The following is a 17,758-nucleotide window of genomic DNA, read 5'->3' as shown; positions in this document are numbered from 1 at the left end:
TACAGTAAAAGCTCTGTAAAAATGATTGGAGATGTTATGGTTAAAAAAACTAGCAGGTCAGTCGCCAGAATTTTACCGTAAAAATAACAGCGGTACTGTTTTTGTTTTTGTTTACAGTAATGCACTGTAAAAATGACTAAATTTACGGTAAAAAAAAAAACCAACTGGCACCTGAGTCACCAGAGTTATGAAAAAAAGTTATAAAAATGTAAATTCTTCTATTTTTCAATTTACAGTAATGCACTGTAAAAACGACTAAATTTACGATAAAAAACTGCCACCTCAATTATGAAAAAAAAGTTATATTACTATTACTATACTATTTTTCCATTTTTAAATTTACAGTAAAAGCACTGTAAAAATTATTGTAGATTTTATGGTTAAAAAAAACTGGCAGGTCAATCCATAAATGTATTATTATGTTTACAGTAATGCACTGTAAAAATGACTGTAGATTTTATGGTAAAAAAAAAAAAACGGTCAGAATTTTACTGTAACAATAACAGATGTACCATTTTTAATTTACAGTAAAGCACTGTAAAAACGACTACATTTACAGTAAAAAAAAAAAAAAAAAAGTGGCACCTCAGTCACCAGAATTATGAAAAAAAGTTGTGAAAATGTAAATTCTTCCGTTTTTCAATTTACAGTAATGCACTGTAAAAATGATTGTAGATTTTATGGTTAAAAAAAACTGGCAGGTCAGTCGCCCAATTTTTTGTAAAAGTTATAAAAATGACAATAGTACCAACAGAATTTTACCGTAAAAATAACAGCGGTACTGTTTTTTTACTTCGTTTACAGTAATGCACTGTAAAAATGACTGTAAAATTTATGGTAAAAAAAAATGGCAACTCCATAATAGAAAAAAAAGTTATAAAAATGACAATTCTTCCGTTTTTCAATGTACAGTAATGCACTGTAAAAACGACTAAATTTACGGTAAAAAAAAAAAACTGGCACCTCAGTCTCCAGAATTATGAAAAAAAGTTATAAAAATGACAATTCTTCGGTTTTTCGATTTACAGTAATGCACTGTAAAAACGATTGTAGATTTTATGGTTAAAAAAACTGGCAGAATTTTACTGTAAAATAACAGATGTACCATTTTTCAATTTACAGTAAAGCCCTGTAAGAACGACTACATTTACGGTAACAAAACAAAACTGGCACCTCAGTCACCAGAATTATGAAAAAAAGTTATACAAATGTCAATTCTTCCGTTTTTCAATTTACAGTAATGCACTGTAAAAATGACTAAATTTATAGTAAAAAAAAGAAAGAAAAAAAAGTGGCACCTCAGTCACCAGAATTATGAAAAAAAAGTTATAAAAATGTAAATTCTTCCGTTTTTCCAATTTACAGTAATGCACTGTAAAAACGACTAAATCTACGATAAAAAACTTGCACCTCAATTATGTAAGAAAAAGTTATAAAAATTACAATTATTCCATTTTTCAATTTACAGTAATGTACTGTAAAAGCGACAACATTTATGCTAATAAACGGGCACTTCAATTATGAAAAAAAAGTTATAAAAATTACAATTCTTCTGTTTTTTAATTTACAGTAAAGCCCTGTAAAAACGACTAAATGTACGGTAAAAAAAACTGTCACCTCAGTCACCAGAATTATGAAAAAAAAGTTATAAAAATTAAAATTCTTACATTTTTCAATTTACAGTAATGCACTGTAAAAACGACTAAATTTACGATTAAAAACTGGCATCTCAATTATGATTTTTTTTGTAATAAAAATGTCAATTCTTCAGTTTTTCAATTTACAGTAAAAGCACTGTAAAAATGATTGTAGATTTTATGGTTAAAAAAAACTGGCATGTCAGTCACCAGAATTTTATCGTAATTTTATTAAAAAAATTTCCCATTTACAGTAATGCACTGTAAAAATTACTGTAGATGTTATGGTAAAAAAAAAAAAACTAGTATAATTTTACTGTAAAAATAACAGATGTACCATTTTTCAATTTACAGTAAAGCCCTGTAAAAACGACTAAATGTACGGTAAAAAAAACTGTCACCTCAGTCACCAGAATTATGAAAAAAAAAGTTATAAAAATTAAAATTCTTCCGTTTTTCAATTTACAGTAATGCACTGTAAAAACGACTAAATTTACGATTAAAAACTGGCATCTCAATTATGAAAAAAAAAGTTATAAAAATGTCAATTCTTCAGTTTTTCAATTTACAGTAAAAGCACTGTAAAAATGATTGTAGATTTTATGGTTAAAAAAAACTGGCAGGTCAGTCACCAGAATTTTATCGTAATTTTATTAAAATTTTTTCCCATTTACAGTAATGCACTGTAAAAATTACTGTAGATTTTATGTTAAAAAAAAAAAAAAAAACTAGTATAATTTTACTGTAAAAATAACAGATTTACCATTTTTCAATTTACAGTAAAGCACTGTAAAAATTTGTAAATTTACGGTAAAAAAAATAAATTAAAAAAGTGGCACCTCAGTCACCAGAATTATGAAAAAAAGTTATAAAAATGACAATTCTTCGGTTTTTTGATTTACAGTAATGCACTGTAAAAATGATTGTAGATTTTATGGTTAAAAAAAACTGGCAGAATTTACTGTAAAATAACAGATGTACCATTTTTCAATTTACAGTAAAGCCCTGTAAAAACGACTACATTTACAGTAACAAAACAAAACTGGCACCTCAGTCACCAGAATTATGAAAAAAAGTTATACAAATGTCAATTATTCCGTTTTTCAATTTACAGTAATGCACTGTAAAAATGACTAAATTTATAGTAAAAAAAAAAAAAGAAAAAAAAGTGGCACCTCAGTCACCAGAATTATGAAAAAAAAGTTATAAAAATGTAAATTCTTCCGTTTTTCCAATTTACAGTAATGCACTGTAAAAACGACTAAATCTACGATAAAAAACTTGCACCTCAATTATGGAAGAAAAAGTTATAAAAATTACAATTATTCCATTTTTCAATTTACAGTAATGTACTGTAAAAGCGACAACATTTATGATAATAAACTGGCACTTCAATTATGAAAAAAAAGTTATAAAAATTACAATTCTTCTGTTTTTTAATTTACAGTAAAGCCCTGTAAAAACGACTAAATGTACGGTAAAAAAAACTGTCACCTCAGTCACCAGAATTATGAAAAAAAAAGTTATAAAAATAAAAATTCTTACATTTTTCAATTTACAGTAATGCACTGTAAAAACGACTAAATTTACGATTAAAAACTGGCATCTCAATTATGAAAAAAAAGTTATAAAAATGTCAATTCTTCAGTTTTTCAATTTACAGTAAAAGCACTGTAAAAATGATTGTAGATTTTATGGTTAAAAAAAACTGGCAGGTCAGTCACCAGAATTTTATCGTAATTTTATTAAATTTTTTTCCCATTTACAGTAATGCACTGTAAAAATTACTGTAGATTTTATTGTAAAAAAAAAAAAAAAAAAAAAGAGTATAATTTTACTGTAAAAATAACAGATGTACCATTTTTCAATTTACAGTAAAGCACTGTAAAAATTACTAAATTTACGGTAAAAAAAAAAAAATTAAAAAAGTGGCACCTCAGTCACCAGAATTATGATTAAAAAGTTATGAAAATGTAAATTCTTCCATTTTTCAGTTTACAGTACTGCACAGTAAAAAGTAGTAAGTCCTGGCATGAAGCTACGTACCAAATCCATTTCGAAGGCTCCTTGTTGCTGAGTGGCGTCCATCTTGGCGTGCTGTCGGCTCTTATCGCCGACCCCCCGGTGTTGATGGGACCCCCTTCGTGGCGACACGGCCCTGAGGACCACCCTCTGCCTGCCCCTGGCGGCCGACTCCCGCTTCCCGGCCAGCTCGGCCCCGGGGGACGTGGCTCTCTCCATGGCCATGGGGGAAAGGTGCTGAATGGGCGAGAAGCCGGGCGAGCCGGGCCTCAGCGGGGCGGCGTCCCAGCGGGGCGAGGAGCGTCCTCGCGGGGACACTTCCCTCCTGGGCGAGGGGTAGCACAGGCGTGAGGGGGAGGGCTCCCGGATGGGAGACTCCCAGCCGGGGGAGAGGAGACAGGAGGAGTAGGGGTCGAAGAGGAAGCTGGCCTGGTCCGGGGTCAGCACGCTCAGGGAGTCCTCCTCCACGGACTTGTCTCTCTGCTCCGAGCCAGGCCACATGCCGGACGCCCGGCGCCGGATGTCAGCGCCCGGCTGCGGACTGGAGCTTCTGGAGCGCAGCTTGGGAGTGGAGTCGCCCTCGTAGTCCTCGTCCTCGTCCTCGTCCTCCTCCATTTCATCCACGTCTTCATCCATGCCGTCAGAGTCCTCGGCGTCAGAGAACTGATGCTTGCTGGCGGCTTCTTCTGCTTTGGACTTCTGGGGAAGCTCGTCTGCTTGCAGGGACAAAACACACTTTAACATTTTTGACATCTTTAACATATTTGACATCTTTGACATCTTTGACATGTTTGACATCTTTGACATCATTGACATGTTTGACATCTTTGACATGTTTGACATCTTTGACATCTTTGACATCATTGACATGTTTGACATCTTTGACATGTTTGACATCTTTCACATCATTGACATGTTTGACATCTTTGACATGTTTGACATCTTTGACATCTTTGACATGTTTGACATCTTTGACATCTTTGACATCATTGACATGTTTGACATGTTTGATATCTTTGACATGTTTGACATCTTTGACATGTGTGACATGTTTGACATGTTTGAAATGTTTGGCATGTTTGACATCTTTGACATGTGTCACATGTTTCACATGTTTCACATGTTTGACATCTTTGACGTCTTTGACGTCTTTGACATCTTTGACATCTTTGACATCATTGACATCTTTGACATCTTTGACATCTTTGACATGTTTGACATCTTTGACATGTTTGACATCTTTGACATGTTTGACATCTTTGACATCATTGACATGTTTGACATCTTTGACATGTTTGACATGTTTGAAATGTGTGACATGTTTGACATGTTTGGCATGTTTGACATCTTTGACATGTGTCACATGTTTCACATGTTTCACATGTTTGACATCTTTGACATCTTTGACGTGTTTGACATCTTTGACATGTTTGACATCTTTGACATGTTTGACATCATTGACATCTTTGACATGTTTGACATCTTTGACATGTTTGACATGTTTGACATCTTTGACATGTTTGACATCTTTGACATCTTTGACATCATTGACATGTTTGACATGTTTGACATGTGTGACATGTTTGACATGATTGGCATGTTTGACATCTTTGACATGTGTCACATGTTTCACATGTTTCACATGTTTGACATCTTTGACATGTTTGACATCTTTGACGTCTTTGACGTATTTGACGTGTTTGACATCTTTGACATGTTTGACATGTGTGACATCTTTGACATGTTTGACATCTTTGACATCTTTGACATCATTGACATGTTTGACATCTTTGACATGTTTGACATCTTTGACATGTGTGACATGTTTGACATGTTTGACATGTTTGACATCTTTGACATGTGTCACATGTTTCACATGTTTCACATGTTTGACATGTTTGACATCTTTGACGTATTTGACGTGTTTGACATCATTGACATGTTTGACATGTTTGACATCTTTGACATGTTTGACATGTTTGACATGTTTGACATGTGTGACATGTTTGACATGTTTGGCATGTTTGACATCTTTGACATGTGTCACATGTTTCACATGTTTGACATCTTTGACATGTTTGACATATTTGACGTGTTTGACATCTTTGACATGTTTGACATGTGTGACATGTTTGACATGTGTGACATCTTTGACATGTTTGACATGTTTCACATGTTTGGCATCTTTGACATGTTTGACATTTTTGACATGATTGACATCTTTGACATGAGTGACATCTTTGACATGTTTCACATGTTTGACATATTTGACATGTCTGACATCTTTGACATCTTTTACATGTTTGACATGTCTGACATGTTTGACATCTTTGACATCTTTGACATGTTTGACATATTTGATATATTTGACATATTTGACATCTTTGACATGATTCACATTTTTGACATGTTTGGCATGTTTGCAGGAGGAAATGTTTTCATTCTTCTCATACTGATATTGGTCCGATATCAGCGTAAAAACATTTGCATGTAAAACATCCGATACGAGCAGTCCTGCAGCGTGTTTACATGTGTGTGATATCATGTGCGATACAAGCAGTCCTGCAGCCTGTTTACTTGTGTGTGATATCATGTGCGATACGAGCAATCCTGCAGCCTGTTTACTTGTGTGTGATATCATGTGTGATACAAGCAGTCCTGCAGCCTGATTACCTCTGTGTGTGATATCATGTGCGATACAAGCAGTCCTGCAGCGTGTTTACTCGTGTTTGATATCATGTGCGATTCGAGCAGTCCTGCAGAGTGTTTAGTTGTGTTTGTGATATCTTGTGTGATTCAAGTAGTCCTGCAGCCTGCTTACCTCTGTGTGTGTTATCATGTGCGATACAAGCAGTACTGCAGAGTGTTTACTGGTGTGTGATATCATGTGCAATACAAGCAGTCCTGCAGCATGTTTACTTGTGTGTGATATCATGTGCGATACGAGCAGTCCTGCAGCCTGTTTACTAGTGTGTGATATCATGTGCGATACAAGCAGTCCTGCAGCCTGTTTACTTGTATGTGTGATATCACGTGCGATACAAGCAATCCTGCAGCCTGTTTACTTGTTTGTGATATCATGTGTGATACAAGCAGTCGTGCAGCCTGATTATTTCTGTGTGTGATATCATGTGCGATATGAGCAATCCTGCAGCCTGTTTACTTGTTTGTGATATCATGTGTGATACAAGCAGTCATGCAGCCTGATTATTTCTGTGTGTGATATCATGTGCGATACAAGCAGTCCTGCAGCGTGTTTACTCGTGTTTGATATCATGTGCGATTCGAGCAGTCCTGCAGAGTGTTTACTTGTGTTTGTGATATCTTGTGTGATTCAAGTAGTCCTGCAGCCTGATTACCTCTGTGTGTGATATCATGTACGATACAAGCAGTCCTGTTTACTTGTATGTGTGATATCACGTGCGATACATGATATCGAACACAAGCAAACAGGCCGCAGGACTGTGTGTATCGCACATGACGTCGCACACAAGCAAACAGGCTGCAGGACAACACTCAAAGCTCCGGTATCGGATGTGAAAAAGTGGTATCGGCAGTGCCGATGGAGGCCGACACAGGAAGTTCTCACCGTGTTCGTGTATCTCCGTGTCATCGGCGGTCACCGACACGCCAAGTTCCAGGCACTTCTTCATGTGGGCCTTGGACTTCATGTGCTTGGTCAGGTTTCCTTCAACAAACAAAGAAAATGGCGTTCATGTTTGGAAAAGTAGAAAAAAAGCCAGAAGCGTCACAGAGAAAGTGGAGGTGTGTGAAAAGTGAAGTGAGGAGCTGATGGCGTGGAAGCTGCAAATAACTTCTGCTGCGTTTTCTTTCCAGCGTGATACATCATTATGTGTCAAGATGGCCTCCTTTTCTCAGCGCAAACATCAAAATAACACTTGGGGCTATTTTTGCACTCTCTTAAATGTTTGTGCTGGCATCTCATGCAGCCTTCTGACCCATCCATTTTATACCGCTTGTCCCACCCTGTCTAAACCTCACCTAACTTGTCCCACGTAGGCCTGTCCCCATACCAATATGTTGGTACTTTTTTTTAAGTACGGGGATCACAAAAAAAATGGCATTATTGGCTTTATTTGAACCAAAAAATGTATGATCCTGTAACTACTTGGTATCGGATCGATACCTACATGTGTGGTATCATCCAAAACTAATGTCAAGTATCGAAGAAGAGAAGAATAAGTGATTATTACATTTGAACAGAAGTGTAGATAGAACATGTTCAAACAGAAAATAAGCAGATATTAAAAATGGCGAAAAATAGCCATTTTAACATAAATAGCATATTGACATAAATGTTTATTAGTAAGCAAATAATTAAGAAATTAGGGAAAAAATAAAATAAGAATAATAAAAACCAAAAAATTGCATCTAAAAAAATAAATAAAAAAAAGGCGGGCAATGTCACATGACCGCACTCAAACTACACACTAGGGTTGTACGGTATACCGGTACTAGTATAGTATACCAGTACTAGTATAGTATACTGGTACTAGTATAGTATACTGGTACTAGTATAGTATTGCGGTACTACTGAACTGTACTATACTCTGTTTGAAAAGTACCGGTTCCCCATGTTTTTTTTTTGTTTTTTTTGTTTTTTTAAGGGGCATGATGGTTTTAGGAGCATGTTGGGCAGCGCACACACACAGAGTACTTACAAGCAGACACAGTGTGTAGACAGAAAAGGGAGAATGGACGCATTTTGGTGTAAAAAGTCAAGATAAAGGTGAAGTTATAACACTGAAACACCCTCAGGAAGAGCTGCTTTAAGACATGGCTAACGTCCATCCACAGTGTTTTAGCTACTTCTAAATCACTAATCCTGGCCTCCATGGCGACAAAGTGAGTTTCTTACAAGTATCATTATCACTGGAGGACGAGGAATAGCTAAACATGCTTCACTACACACCGTAGGAGGATACAATAGCTCACCGGCGTCACAATGTAAACAAATGCCATGGGTGGATCTACACCTGACATCCACTGTAATGATACCAAGTACAGGAGCGTATCTAGTCGGTACTACTATGATTACATCCATATTTTTTAGCATCACAAAATCTCTTTTCCTTTTTTTTTAAATGTTGGTATCGGATCGATACCTAAATGTGTGGTATCGTCCAAAACTAATGTAAAGTATCGAAGAAGAGAAGAATAAGTGATTATTACATTTGAACAGAAGTGTAGATAGAACATGTTAAAACAGAAAATAAGCAGATATTAACAGTAAATGAACAAGTGGATTAATAATTAATTTTTACAGTTTGTCCCTCACAAGAGTTGTAACGATACCAATACCGGCACTAAAATGATTTCTGTACTTTTCTAAATAAAGGGGACCACAAAAAAAATGGCATTATTGGCTTTATTTGAACAAAAAAATATATGATCCTGTAACTACTTGGTATCGGATTGATACCTACATGTGTGGTATTATCCAAAACTAATGTCAAGTATCGAAGAAGAGAAGAATAAGTGATTATTACATTTGAACAGAAGTGTAGATAGAACATGTTCAAACAGGAAATAAGCAGATATTAACAGTAAATGAACAAGTGGATTAATAATTTATTTTTACAGTTTGTCCCTCATAAGAGTTGTAACGATACCAATACCGGCACTAAAATGATTTCTATACTTTTCGGCAAAGCTCACCTGTTGTCGACCACTAACCAGAGGCAGGTGAACCCAAATAATCCCATAGGATCATGTTTTGTTATTTTCTGTTAGTTTTGGACTCCCTTAGTTCCTGTTTGTGCGCCTCTGGGTTTGTTGTAGTTTCCATGGGGATTAATTGGGTTCACCTGCCACTGGTTAGTGGTCGACAACGCTCACCTGTTGTCGACCACTAACCAGTGGCAGGTGAACCCAAATAATCCCATAGGATCATGTTTTGTTATTTTTTGTTAGTTTTGGACTCCCTTAGTTCCTGTTTGTGCACCTCTGGGTTTGTTGTAGTTTCCATGGGGATTAATTGGGTTCACCTGCCTCTGGTTAGTGGTGGACAACGCTCACCTGTTGTCGACCACTAACCAGAGAGCTATTTATTCACCTCTCTCGCCAGGCTCACCTGTTGTCCACCACTTGACTCGCACTTTGAACGTTGAGCGCTCACCTTTGGTTTTGAAGGCGAAGTTGCAGACCTTGCAGATGTAGGGTCTCACGTCGGTGTGGGTCCTGATGTGTTTCTTCAGCATGCTGGGCTTCTTGCAGCGGATGCCGCACTCCTCGCAGATGTACTTCCCTCGGCCCCGGCCTCTGACGTACACGTAGTCCTCGTTGGACTTGTACCTGACCACACGGCGGCATTGAGGACGGGTCGGTGGATGTGCCGTGCGTGCCTGTCGACTCACCCTCCCTCGAATATCTTGACGCGCGTCGGCGCCGTTTGGGCGGCGGAAGCTTCTCTCTCCTTCCACTCCTCCTTGGCGGCCTTCAGTCTGAAGCCGCCCTCTTTCTTCTTCCCGGGGTTGGCGTCCGCCTCTTTGGGCTCCGGTTTCCTCGGCGGCTGATTGGGATGAGCAAACATATTGTGAACAAGCTCTCCGGGCGGACTCATTATTGACGTGGTAACGTGACTCGGTTAGGTCTCGCCAGCCAAACTTGCTGCGGGGAAAAACCTTTTGACTGCAAGTTTTCATCATCTCTGCCTGGGATGGTGTGGTCCCGAGGGGGGTTGTGGTTATCTTGTTTATTAGTAGCTTGTGTGTAGAGGTTAACATTTTCATGCAACTTGTGAAAAGATGCAAGGAATCCCCCTGTACTTACTCTAATAACTAAAATTCCTCGGGTGAATAATGTCAACTCACTACACCGGTATGTTTTAGCGCTTTCATTTAGCCCTCTATTTTCAATGGAACATTTAAAGTTTTGGTGTTTACTGGCGTCATATTGCAGTCTACACGTATCTCTTATGTGTGACTGCCATCATATTGCGGTCTACACGTATCTCTTATGTGTGACTGCCATCATATTGCGGTCTACACGTATCTCTTATGTGTGACTGCCATCATATTGCGGTCTACACGTATCTCTTGTGTGTGACTGCCATTATATTGCAGTCTACACGTATCTCTTATGTGTGACTGCCATCATATTGCAGTCTACACGTATCTCTTATGTGTGACTGCCATTATATTGCAGTTTACGCGTATCTCTTATGTGTGACTGCCATCATATTGCAGTCTACACGTATCTCTTATGTGTGACTGCCATCATATTGCAGTCTACACGTATCTCTTGTGTGACTGCCATTATATTGCAGTCTACACGTATCTCTTATGTGTGACTGCCATCATATTGCAGTCTACACGTATCTCTTATGTGTGACTGCCATCATATTGTAGTCTACACATATCTCTTATGTGTGACTGCCATCTACTGGCCACTTTTCATTACACCATGTACCAAATAAAATTGTTTTGAGGTTGGTAAGCACAACCAGACTTATTCCGTACATAAAGCGCACCGGGTTGTAAGGCGCACTGTTGATTTTTGAGAAAATGAAAGGATTTTAAGTCCGAAAAATACGGTAAGTCAAAGTTCTGCGTGTGTTTCCACCAGATTCGGTTTTTCAGGAACTATTTTTGGTTCCTGCTAGCTGGAAGGGACTCGCGGAAGGTTCCTGGTACCTTCCAGGGGCGGGCTGCGCTCTCGAACACTGATCGGTTGAACACAGTCTCTAAAATTTGTACTCTCTAATAACTAAAGTTCCTTGGGTGAATAATGTCAACTCACTACACCGGTATGTTTTTGAGCTTTCATTTGGCCCTTTATTTTCAATGGAGCATTTAAAGTTTTGGTGTTTACTTGAGTCATATTGCAGTCTACACATATCTCTTATGTGTGACTGCCATCTACTGGTCACTTTTCATTACACCATGTACCAAATAAAATTGCTTCGAGGTCGGTAAGCACAACCAGACTTATTCCGTACATTAGGCGCACCGGGTTGTAAGGCGCACTGTTGATGTTTGAGAAAATGAAAGGATTTTAAGTCCGAAAAATACGGTAAGTCAAAGTTCTGCCTGTGTTTCCACCAGATTAGGTTTTTCAGGAACTATTTTTAGTTCCTGCTAGCTAGAAGGGACTCGCGGAAGGTTCTTGGTACCTTCCAGGGGCGGGCTGCGCTCTCGAACACTGATCGGTTGAACACAGTCTCTAAAATTTGTACTCTCTAAAAACTAAAGTTCCTTGGGTGAATAATGTCAACTCACTACACCGGTATGTTTTAGTGCTTTCATGGCGAGTTTACTGACAGATATAAGTAAGAACTTGACACTACTTTATATTAGAAATGGCAACAGTGGAGGATGAATGTCACATAACAAGAAGATAGAGAAAAAGAAGAAGCTTATCGACTAAGGTGTTGTCACGGACTACAAAGGCGGACACGCGCAAATTTTCAGGACTTATGCAGATCCCAAATACACATCAGCAGGTACCACAAGGTAAGAAAAGTCGGTTTTGCATAATATTGCGAAACAAAACGGCAGATAATAAGTCTGCTAATGGGTGCCATTTTGCGTTCCTTATACACACACCATAGTAAAACTTGTATCTCTGACTACGGTAGTCGTAATGCGCCGACAAAGTCGTACTAAAACATTTTGACAGATTTTTGAGTGCCTTGTGTAATGTTCTTTATTCTCAATGGAACATTTAAAGTTTTGATGTTGTTTACTTGAGTCATATTGCAATTGTTGCGTTTGACCAGATGTTCCTCCAAGTGGGATGTAAAGCGCTGGTCAGTCCCAAGTTCCTTAGACAACATATAAACTGACTCAAAGGTACCACCCAGCACAGAATAGTTATTTTGTAATTTTATTGTCAAATATTTGAGAATAGAGACCAGCCTCGAACAACACATACGAATGCGCAGCCCAAGTTGATCTGGCATTCCAAAGGAAAAAGCAACTCTTTTCACACAAAGAAAGCCCCCATCTACCCCCCCCCCCCCTCCTCTCAACACTGATAAGAAGAGAGACTTGGGGGTTGTGTTCACATTCCTGATGGTTTACGACCCTATCTAAACAGGCAATCTGAAGACAAAGAGAAACTAGTATACAGAGTAAAATTAAGGAAAAATATGAGCTGATTCAAACATGATTATGAATAAAGAAATAGCTGTTAAACATATGCATTATCCACAATGTCTACACGTATCTCTTATGTGTGACTGCCATCTACCGGTCACTTATCATTACCAAATAAAATTGCTTCGAGGTCGGTAAACACAGCCAAAATTATTCCGTAGATTAGGCACACCGGGTTATAAGGCGCACTGTCGATTTTTGAGAAAATGAAAGGATTTTAAGTCCGAAAAATACGGTAAGTCAAACCCAAGGTTTCCAGTTGTACTCTTAACTGCAAACCGGTACCAAAATGTTGGTATCGGGACAACACTAATAAGTCAGTGACACGCCATTTGTGTAGTTATTAGTCTCAACCCAAGTGAACCGAATGCTAATGCTAACAAGCTAACGCTATATCCGATGTTGACGGCGTGAGATAAAAGCGGACATTTAATATTTATATATTGTTATTTACATCTGAAATGGACCGAAAGGAACCGCCTGACCCTCATGAATTCATCGTTTACTGAGGGGACGACTTTCTGACTGTCGGACATTGCGGACAAAAGCCCGACTTTTTATGAACACTTCGGTAAACTTGGATTTGAAATCATATTATTTTGTACATTATTGCCTTGCATTTTTTTAATTTACGCTATAGTAAAATGCTTATGACCAAATATGGTCTGTTTATGTACGTATGTACGCATCAACCTAATATGTAGAAACTGTGAAACACAAACCACACTCTTCTCTCTACAAGAGCCAGCAAATAGAGGTTCCAGGGACCTAAAGTTCCTGAACTTTTGGTGGAAAAGGGCCTATTATCTCGATACGACCATTGTATTAAAAATGCGTATTGTTTATATAAGTCTTCAAAGAGGTTGGTTTAATCTCCTCACCTGTTCAAAAGTCTGCCGCCACAGGATGAGGGAAGAGACCAGTTTCCCGTTGCCAGGCTGACACATGGCAGCCACGGAGTATATAATCTCACCCCCCTTCTGTTTGGACCTCAGCAAGGCCAGCGCGGCACCGGTGCTCAGCTCCGGCGGGTTGGGGTTGCGGGCGCTCACGCACCAGGTGGCGTAGACGGAGGAGAAAGGAGCGTTGCCGTGGGAGCAGCTCGGCTTGGTGTAGCTGAGATAACACCAGCTCACACCTGTCGTCGTGCGAAGACTTGGAAAGGGAGATAACGGTCCCGGATGCTCGGCTTCTGAGATCAGGATGTCTCGAGTGGAGAGCGGCTGTGCCCCCGTGTCCATCTGCACTCGTTTGTCCGTGCCAACTTCTTTCATTTCGCAGACAAGCATGGCGGAATACGGAGGCGAGCTGATATCCAGGCAGCTGCTCTCCATAGCCGACTCTCCGCCATGGTCGCAGGCCTCCGTCGTTTTATGCCCGAGTGTGATAAACTTGCTCTTGTGTGAGTCATCCTGTGCAGTCTGCAGCTTCTCCTCGCCCAAATGACATTTGCCCAGCTCCACCGCACTCAGCTCTTCCACAATTTGCCCAAACAGTCTTTCCTCCTTCACCCGCTTTTGCTGCTTGACCTCAAAAACGAGGTCTAGGCTGCTGGCAGGCGACAGCACGCGTTTGTTTGCACTGCCGCTGGACGCGTTAGTGGTTGAGATAGTCCGGGAGGTGAGAGAGAGGGGGATGCCCGTCTTGAGCTTAGCTGAGGACAGATCAAGGGCTTCGCCAGCAGGTTTGCTGTGGCAGTCGGGGTTTGCTGGCGAGCGTAAAGTCTGACTCTGTGAGGGATTGACTCTGCTGTACTGATTGTCAAAGATTTGGGATACCGACGTGTAGGTGAGGCTGCCGTAACTTGGCACGTGAGTCTGGATTCTAACAGGTATTGACAAGCTCGGATGAGGATGCTGGGGAAATGTATTCCCCGTTGAAAAAATGGGCAAAGTGTGCGGCAGAGGTGGGGCGCCGATGAGGTGCTGCAGAAACACCTGCGTTGCGACGTGTGAGACCTCCGTGTCCATGCTCAGTGACTCCTGTCGCACCAAGTTGGCCCTCCGTCTCTCCTTTGCGGCCAGGTAGCTGGACCCGGGGTCTGTAGATCTAACTTTGGATGTGGGAGAAAGGCTGCCGTAGTCAAATGATACGCTGCGCACCTCTGGGAACTCCTTGCGCAAGTTGCAAGGCGCCTGCTCCGAGGAGGAGCGTCTCATTTCATGTTGTTGACGCTGATTGAGCACGGATAGCGAGTGGCTGCTTCCCGGCACGGCTAAGAGCTCCAGGGGTTTGCCAAATTCATCCTGCCTGGCCGGAGAAACTGGCTTCAAGCTCTCCTCCCTGTCGACGGAGAAGGCGGAGCTGTAAGATAAATTGCTGTCTTGACTGGGACTGCGGGAGAGGCTGGTACAAGCAGACTCAAAACTGGACTCCCCGGACGAGTGCTCGATATCAGCCAAGCGCAACCTCTTCTTTTTGGGCGGGAGTTTTTCTGGGGGGAATTGAGCCAAAGTTTCGCTCCTTTGTGGCCACTGAAACTCTTCCACGTGCTTTTCCGGCTCCTTCACCGGGACGTCTGGAGCTTTCTCCGGACTGTCCGGCTCCACGGTGACCCTGATCTCGGGCACTTGAATGTTGGACTGTCGCACAAGTTTGGGGCCAATTTGAAACGACTGCCTGAGTCGACTGTCGCACCTTTCCATGTCGTACGTCTCCTCAATGGGCTGAAAGGAGGAAAAGGCTTCCTGCCGCTGCCTGTGACCCTTGTAAGAGTCTGTGTGCTCGGCAGAAGGCCTGTTGATGGAGTTAGTGTGCTGGATAACTGAAATGACGTTTCCTAAGGTTTTTCGAGTGCACACTTCGTGACTCACTGACGTGTCCATGTCACTCCTGTCCAGCTGCGTACTCGTAGGACGTCCTTTCATGACGCCAAGATGCTTTGTGTCATAATCCGTACTGAGATCATACATTTCTTCACACAATTCATTCTGCGTCGCATACTGACCCGGCAAGTCCTCCTCCTCCCGCTTTTCCTTCCGACGCTTCCGCGTGGCCAACTCTATCGCCTGCCTCTGCTGGGTCATGCTCGATGCCGCAGAGGGGTAATTTTCCATTTCCGGTCCAGCAGGTGTCATGCTAATCTCGCTCATCCTGCCATGGCCGTCGGTATCTGCTTGGCCCTCGTGGGAGGAGAGCTCAAAAGCTGCTTGCCGCCTGAGTCTCCTCATGCCAGCGTTGCTCGCCCTCTCGTCAAACGAGTGGCTGCCCCTGAGCGCCTGAGGCATTGTCAGGCTGACTGCCGAGGTTGTCGGCATTGAGTTGCTCCTGAGGAGCAGCCCCAGGTCGGAGCTGCTGTCCATCTCTGCCTCTTTCGCCGCTTCACTCATAAAGGACTTTGTGTTTATTTTGATGGACTCAAATGTGTCCTTTTCCTGGGTGAAAACACGGGAAACTCCTTTCTCCGAACGTCTTGCCGTGTATTCACCTGGATCTGTGTAAGCTGAGGTCTGCTTTGGGGTCGGCCTGTAGCACTTCCCGAACATTATTTCCTGATAGGATTTGGCATTAGCGTTTGGTGGGCCAGTCTGATGCTCCGAGCTTTCAGATCGGGAAAAGTAGCCAGAGTCCGTGCTGCCTTTACTCGACTGACTCGGAAGGGACAGATTATGTTCGGAGTCACTACTTCTTTTTTCCGACAGCCGAAGTGCGAGTCTTTGTTTGATGGTGCAAGATTGGATTGCGCTGTTAGCCTCACTGGTGGCAAGAGGTTCAATGATTTCGGGGGGTTGAGAGGAACTATCCTGAGCTGACGTCGATGATGTTGCGGATGGCTTTTTTTGAGAAACGAGGTTCAGTACTTTCACGGCAGTGTGATCCGATCCCTCCGCCGGAGAGTCCAGAAGCAGCAGGGGATCGTTAAGCGTGTCCTCGTCCGTGTCCGTGCTTTGATCCACATCTGAGAACAACTCTCCTTCCCCTTCGAAAGACCCCTGATCCATGTTGACGCTGTGAGAGCCCTGCTCCGAGGACGGCGCCGTGCCAGCTTTGACCGAGTGAGCGTGGGACTTTCTGTGTTTGTATAAATTACTCTTGGTTTTGAAGGAGAATCCGCAGGGGACACACGGGTAGGGCCTTTCCCCGGTGTGCGAGCGAATGTGTTTCTTAAGCACGCTGGGTTTGGCACAGGCTCGTCCACAGTAATCGCACACGTACTTTCCAGGCTTTTGTGGTTTTGGCTCCCCCTTCGCATTGGCGTCGGACTGCTGCTGCTCCATCCCTGAATAGCAATGCTGTCGTTCAGGTGAACTCGGGGACTTCCTGTGCGAGACACCCAAGGACGGAGCGGTTCTGTGTCTGCCCGTTGTTTTTATGGCCAACGGCGCTTCAGTTAGGGCCAGTGACTCCTCTAATTTCACTGATTTCCCTGAGTCGGAGCCTTTTTTTACGTCTCTGGGCACGCCTTCCTGCAGGTGTTGGTGCCACGTCTTGTCCTCCATTTCCACTGATGGACTCCTTCTTGTCTTGGCAGCATTCGATGTACATTTCTTAAGTGCCGCATCTTCCTCCTGACCTCCCGTAGAGCTGGCCACGCCTGCCGCAGTCTCCAGTGACTCCATGAATCCAATGTCAACGCGTTTGGGGTGGATTCTCAGGGACAGATACGCCGTGTGTCAGTAGGGATGTTTACACACATGTCACTTGGTTGCGGGGAAGAGCCGTCTGGAATAAAGGAGACGGAAGTGAGGATTAGATGAGGATTCGTGAGCTTCCAATTTACCAACAGTTCTTTAAAAGAAATGCACAATGAATACAACGAGCCGTAAGGCAAATATCTCAGAACAACCAGTGAGTCCGGTCTTTCACCGCAACTATTTCCCTTTTAAAAAGATCAAAATCAGGTCATTTCCCCTCGTACAACTCTACTTTTCGTCGATAAAGATTTTACAGTGAGGGTTATAATAAAATACATAAATAAATCTTCAAATTTGCAATTGAATATTATTATTATTATAATATCCGTTTGGACGCCATTTTTGA

At 41.4% G+C, this 17,758-nt stretch overlaps 1 protein-coding gene across 1 annotated transcript in view; it reads right to left on the bottom strand.

Moving 5' to 3' along the window:
* Positions 1–17,551, bottom strand: part of hivep2b (HIVEP zinc finger 2b) — a 19,842-nt gene extending 2,291 nt beyond the window's left edge. The window contains exons 1-5 of the mRNA XM_062043245.1: positions 13,660–17,551; positions 10,037–10,191; positions 9,799–9,974; positions 7,249–7,347; positions 3,684–4,372 (exon numbers count right to left, since the gene is read on the bottom strand). Of these exons, the coding sequence (XP_061899229.1) occupies positions 3,684–4,372; positions 7,249–7,347; positions 9,799–9,974; positions 10,037–10,191; positions 13,660–17,337 (4,797 nt within the window). The 5' untranslated portion in view covers positions 17,338–17,551. The remainder of the gene's footprint in view (positions 1–3,683; positions 4,373–7,248; positions 7,348–9,798; positions 9,975–10,036; positions 10,192–13,659) is intronic.
* Positions 17,552–17,758: the final 207 nt, after the last annotated feature.

Source organism: Entelurus aequoreus, linkage group LG03 (assembly GCF_033978785.1).
Source record: "Entelurus aequoreus isolate RoL-2023_Sb linkage group LG03, RoL_Eaeq_v1.1, whole genome shotgun sequence".
Taxonomy (NCBI): domain Eukaryota; kingdom Metazoa; phylum Chordata; class Actinopteri; order Syngnathiformes; family Syngnathidae; genus Entelurus; species Entelurus aequoreus.
The sequence above is the reverse complement of the archived record's forward strand: the minus strand, read 5'-3'. Positions and strand labels throughout refer to the sequence as shown.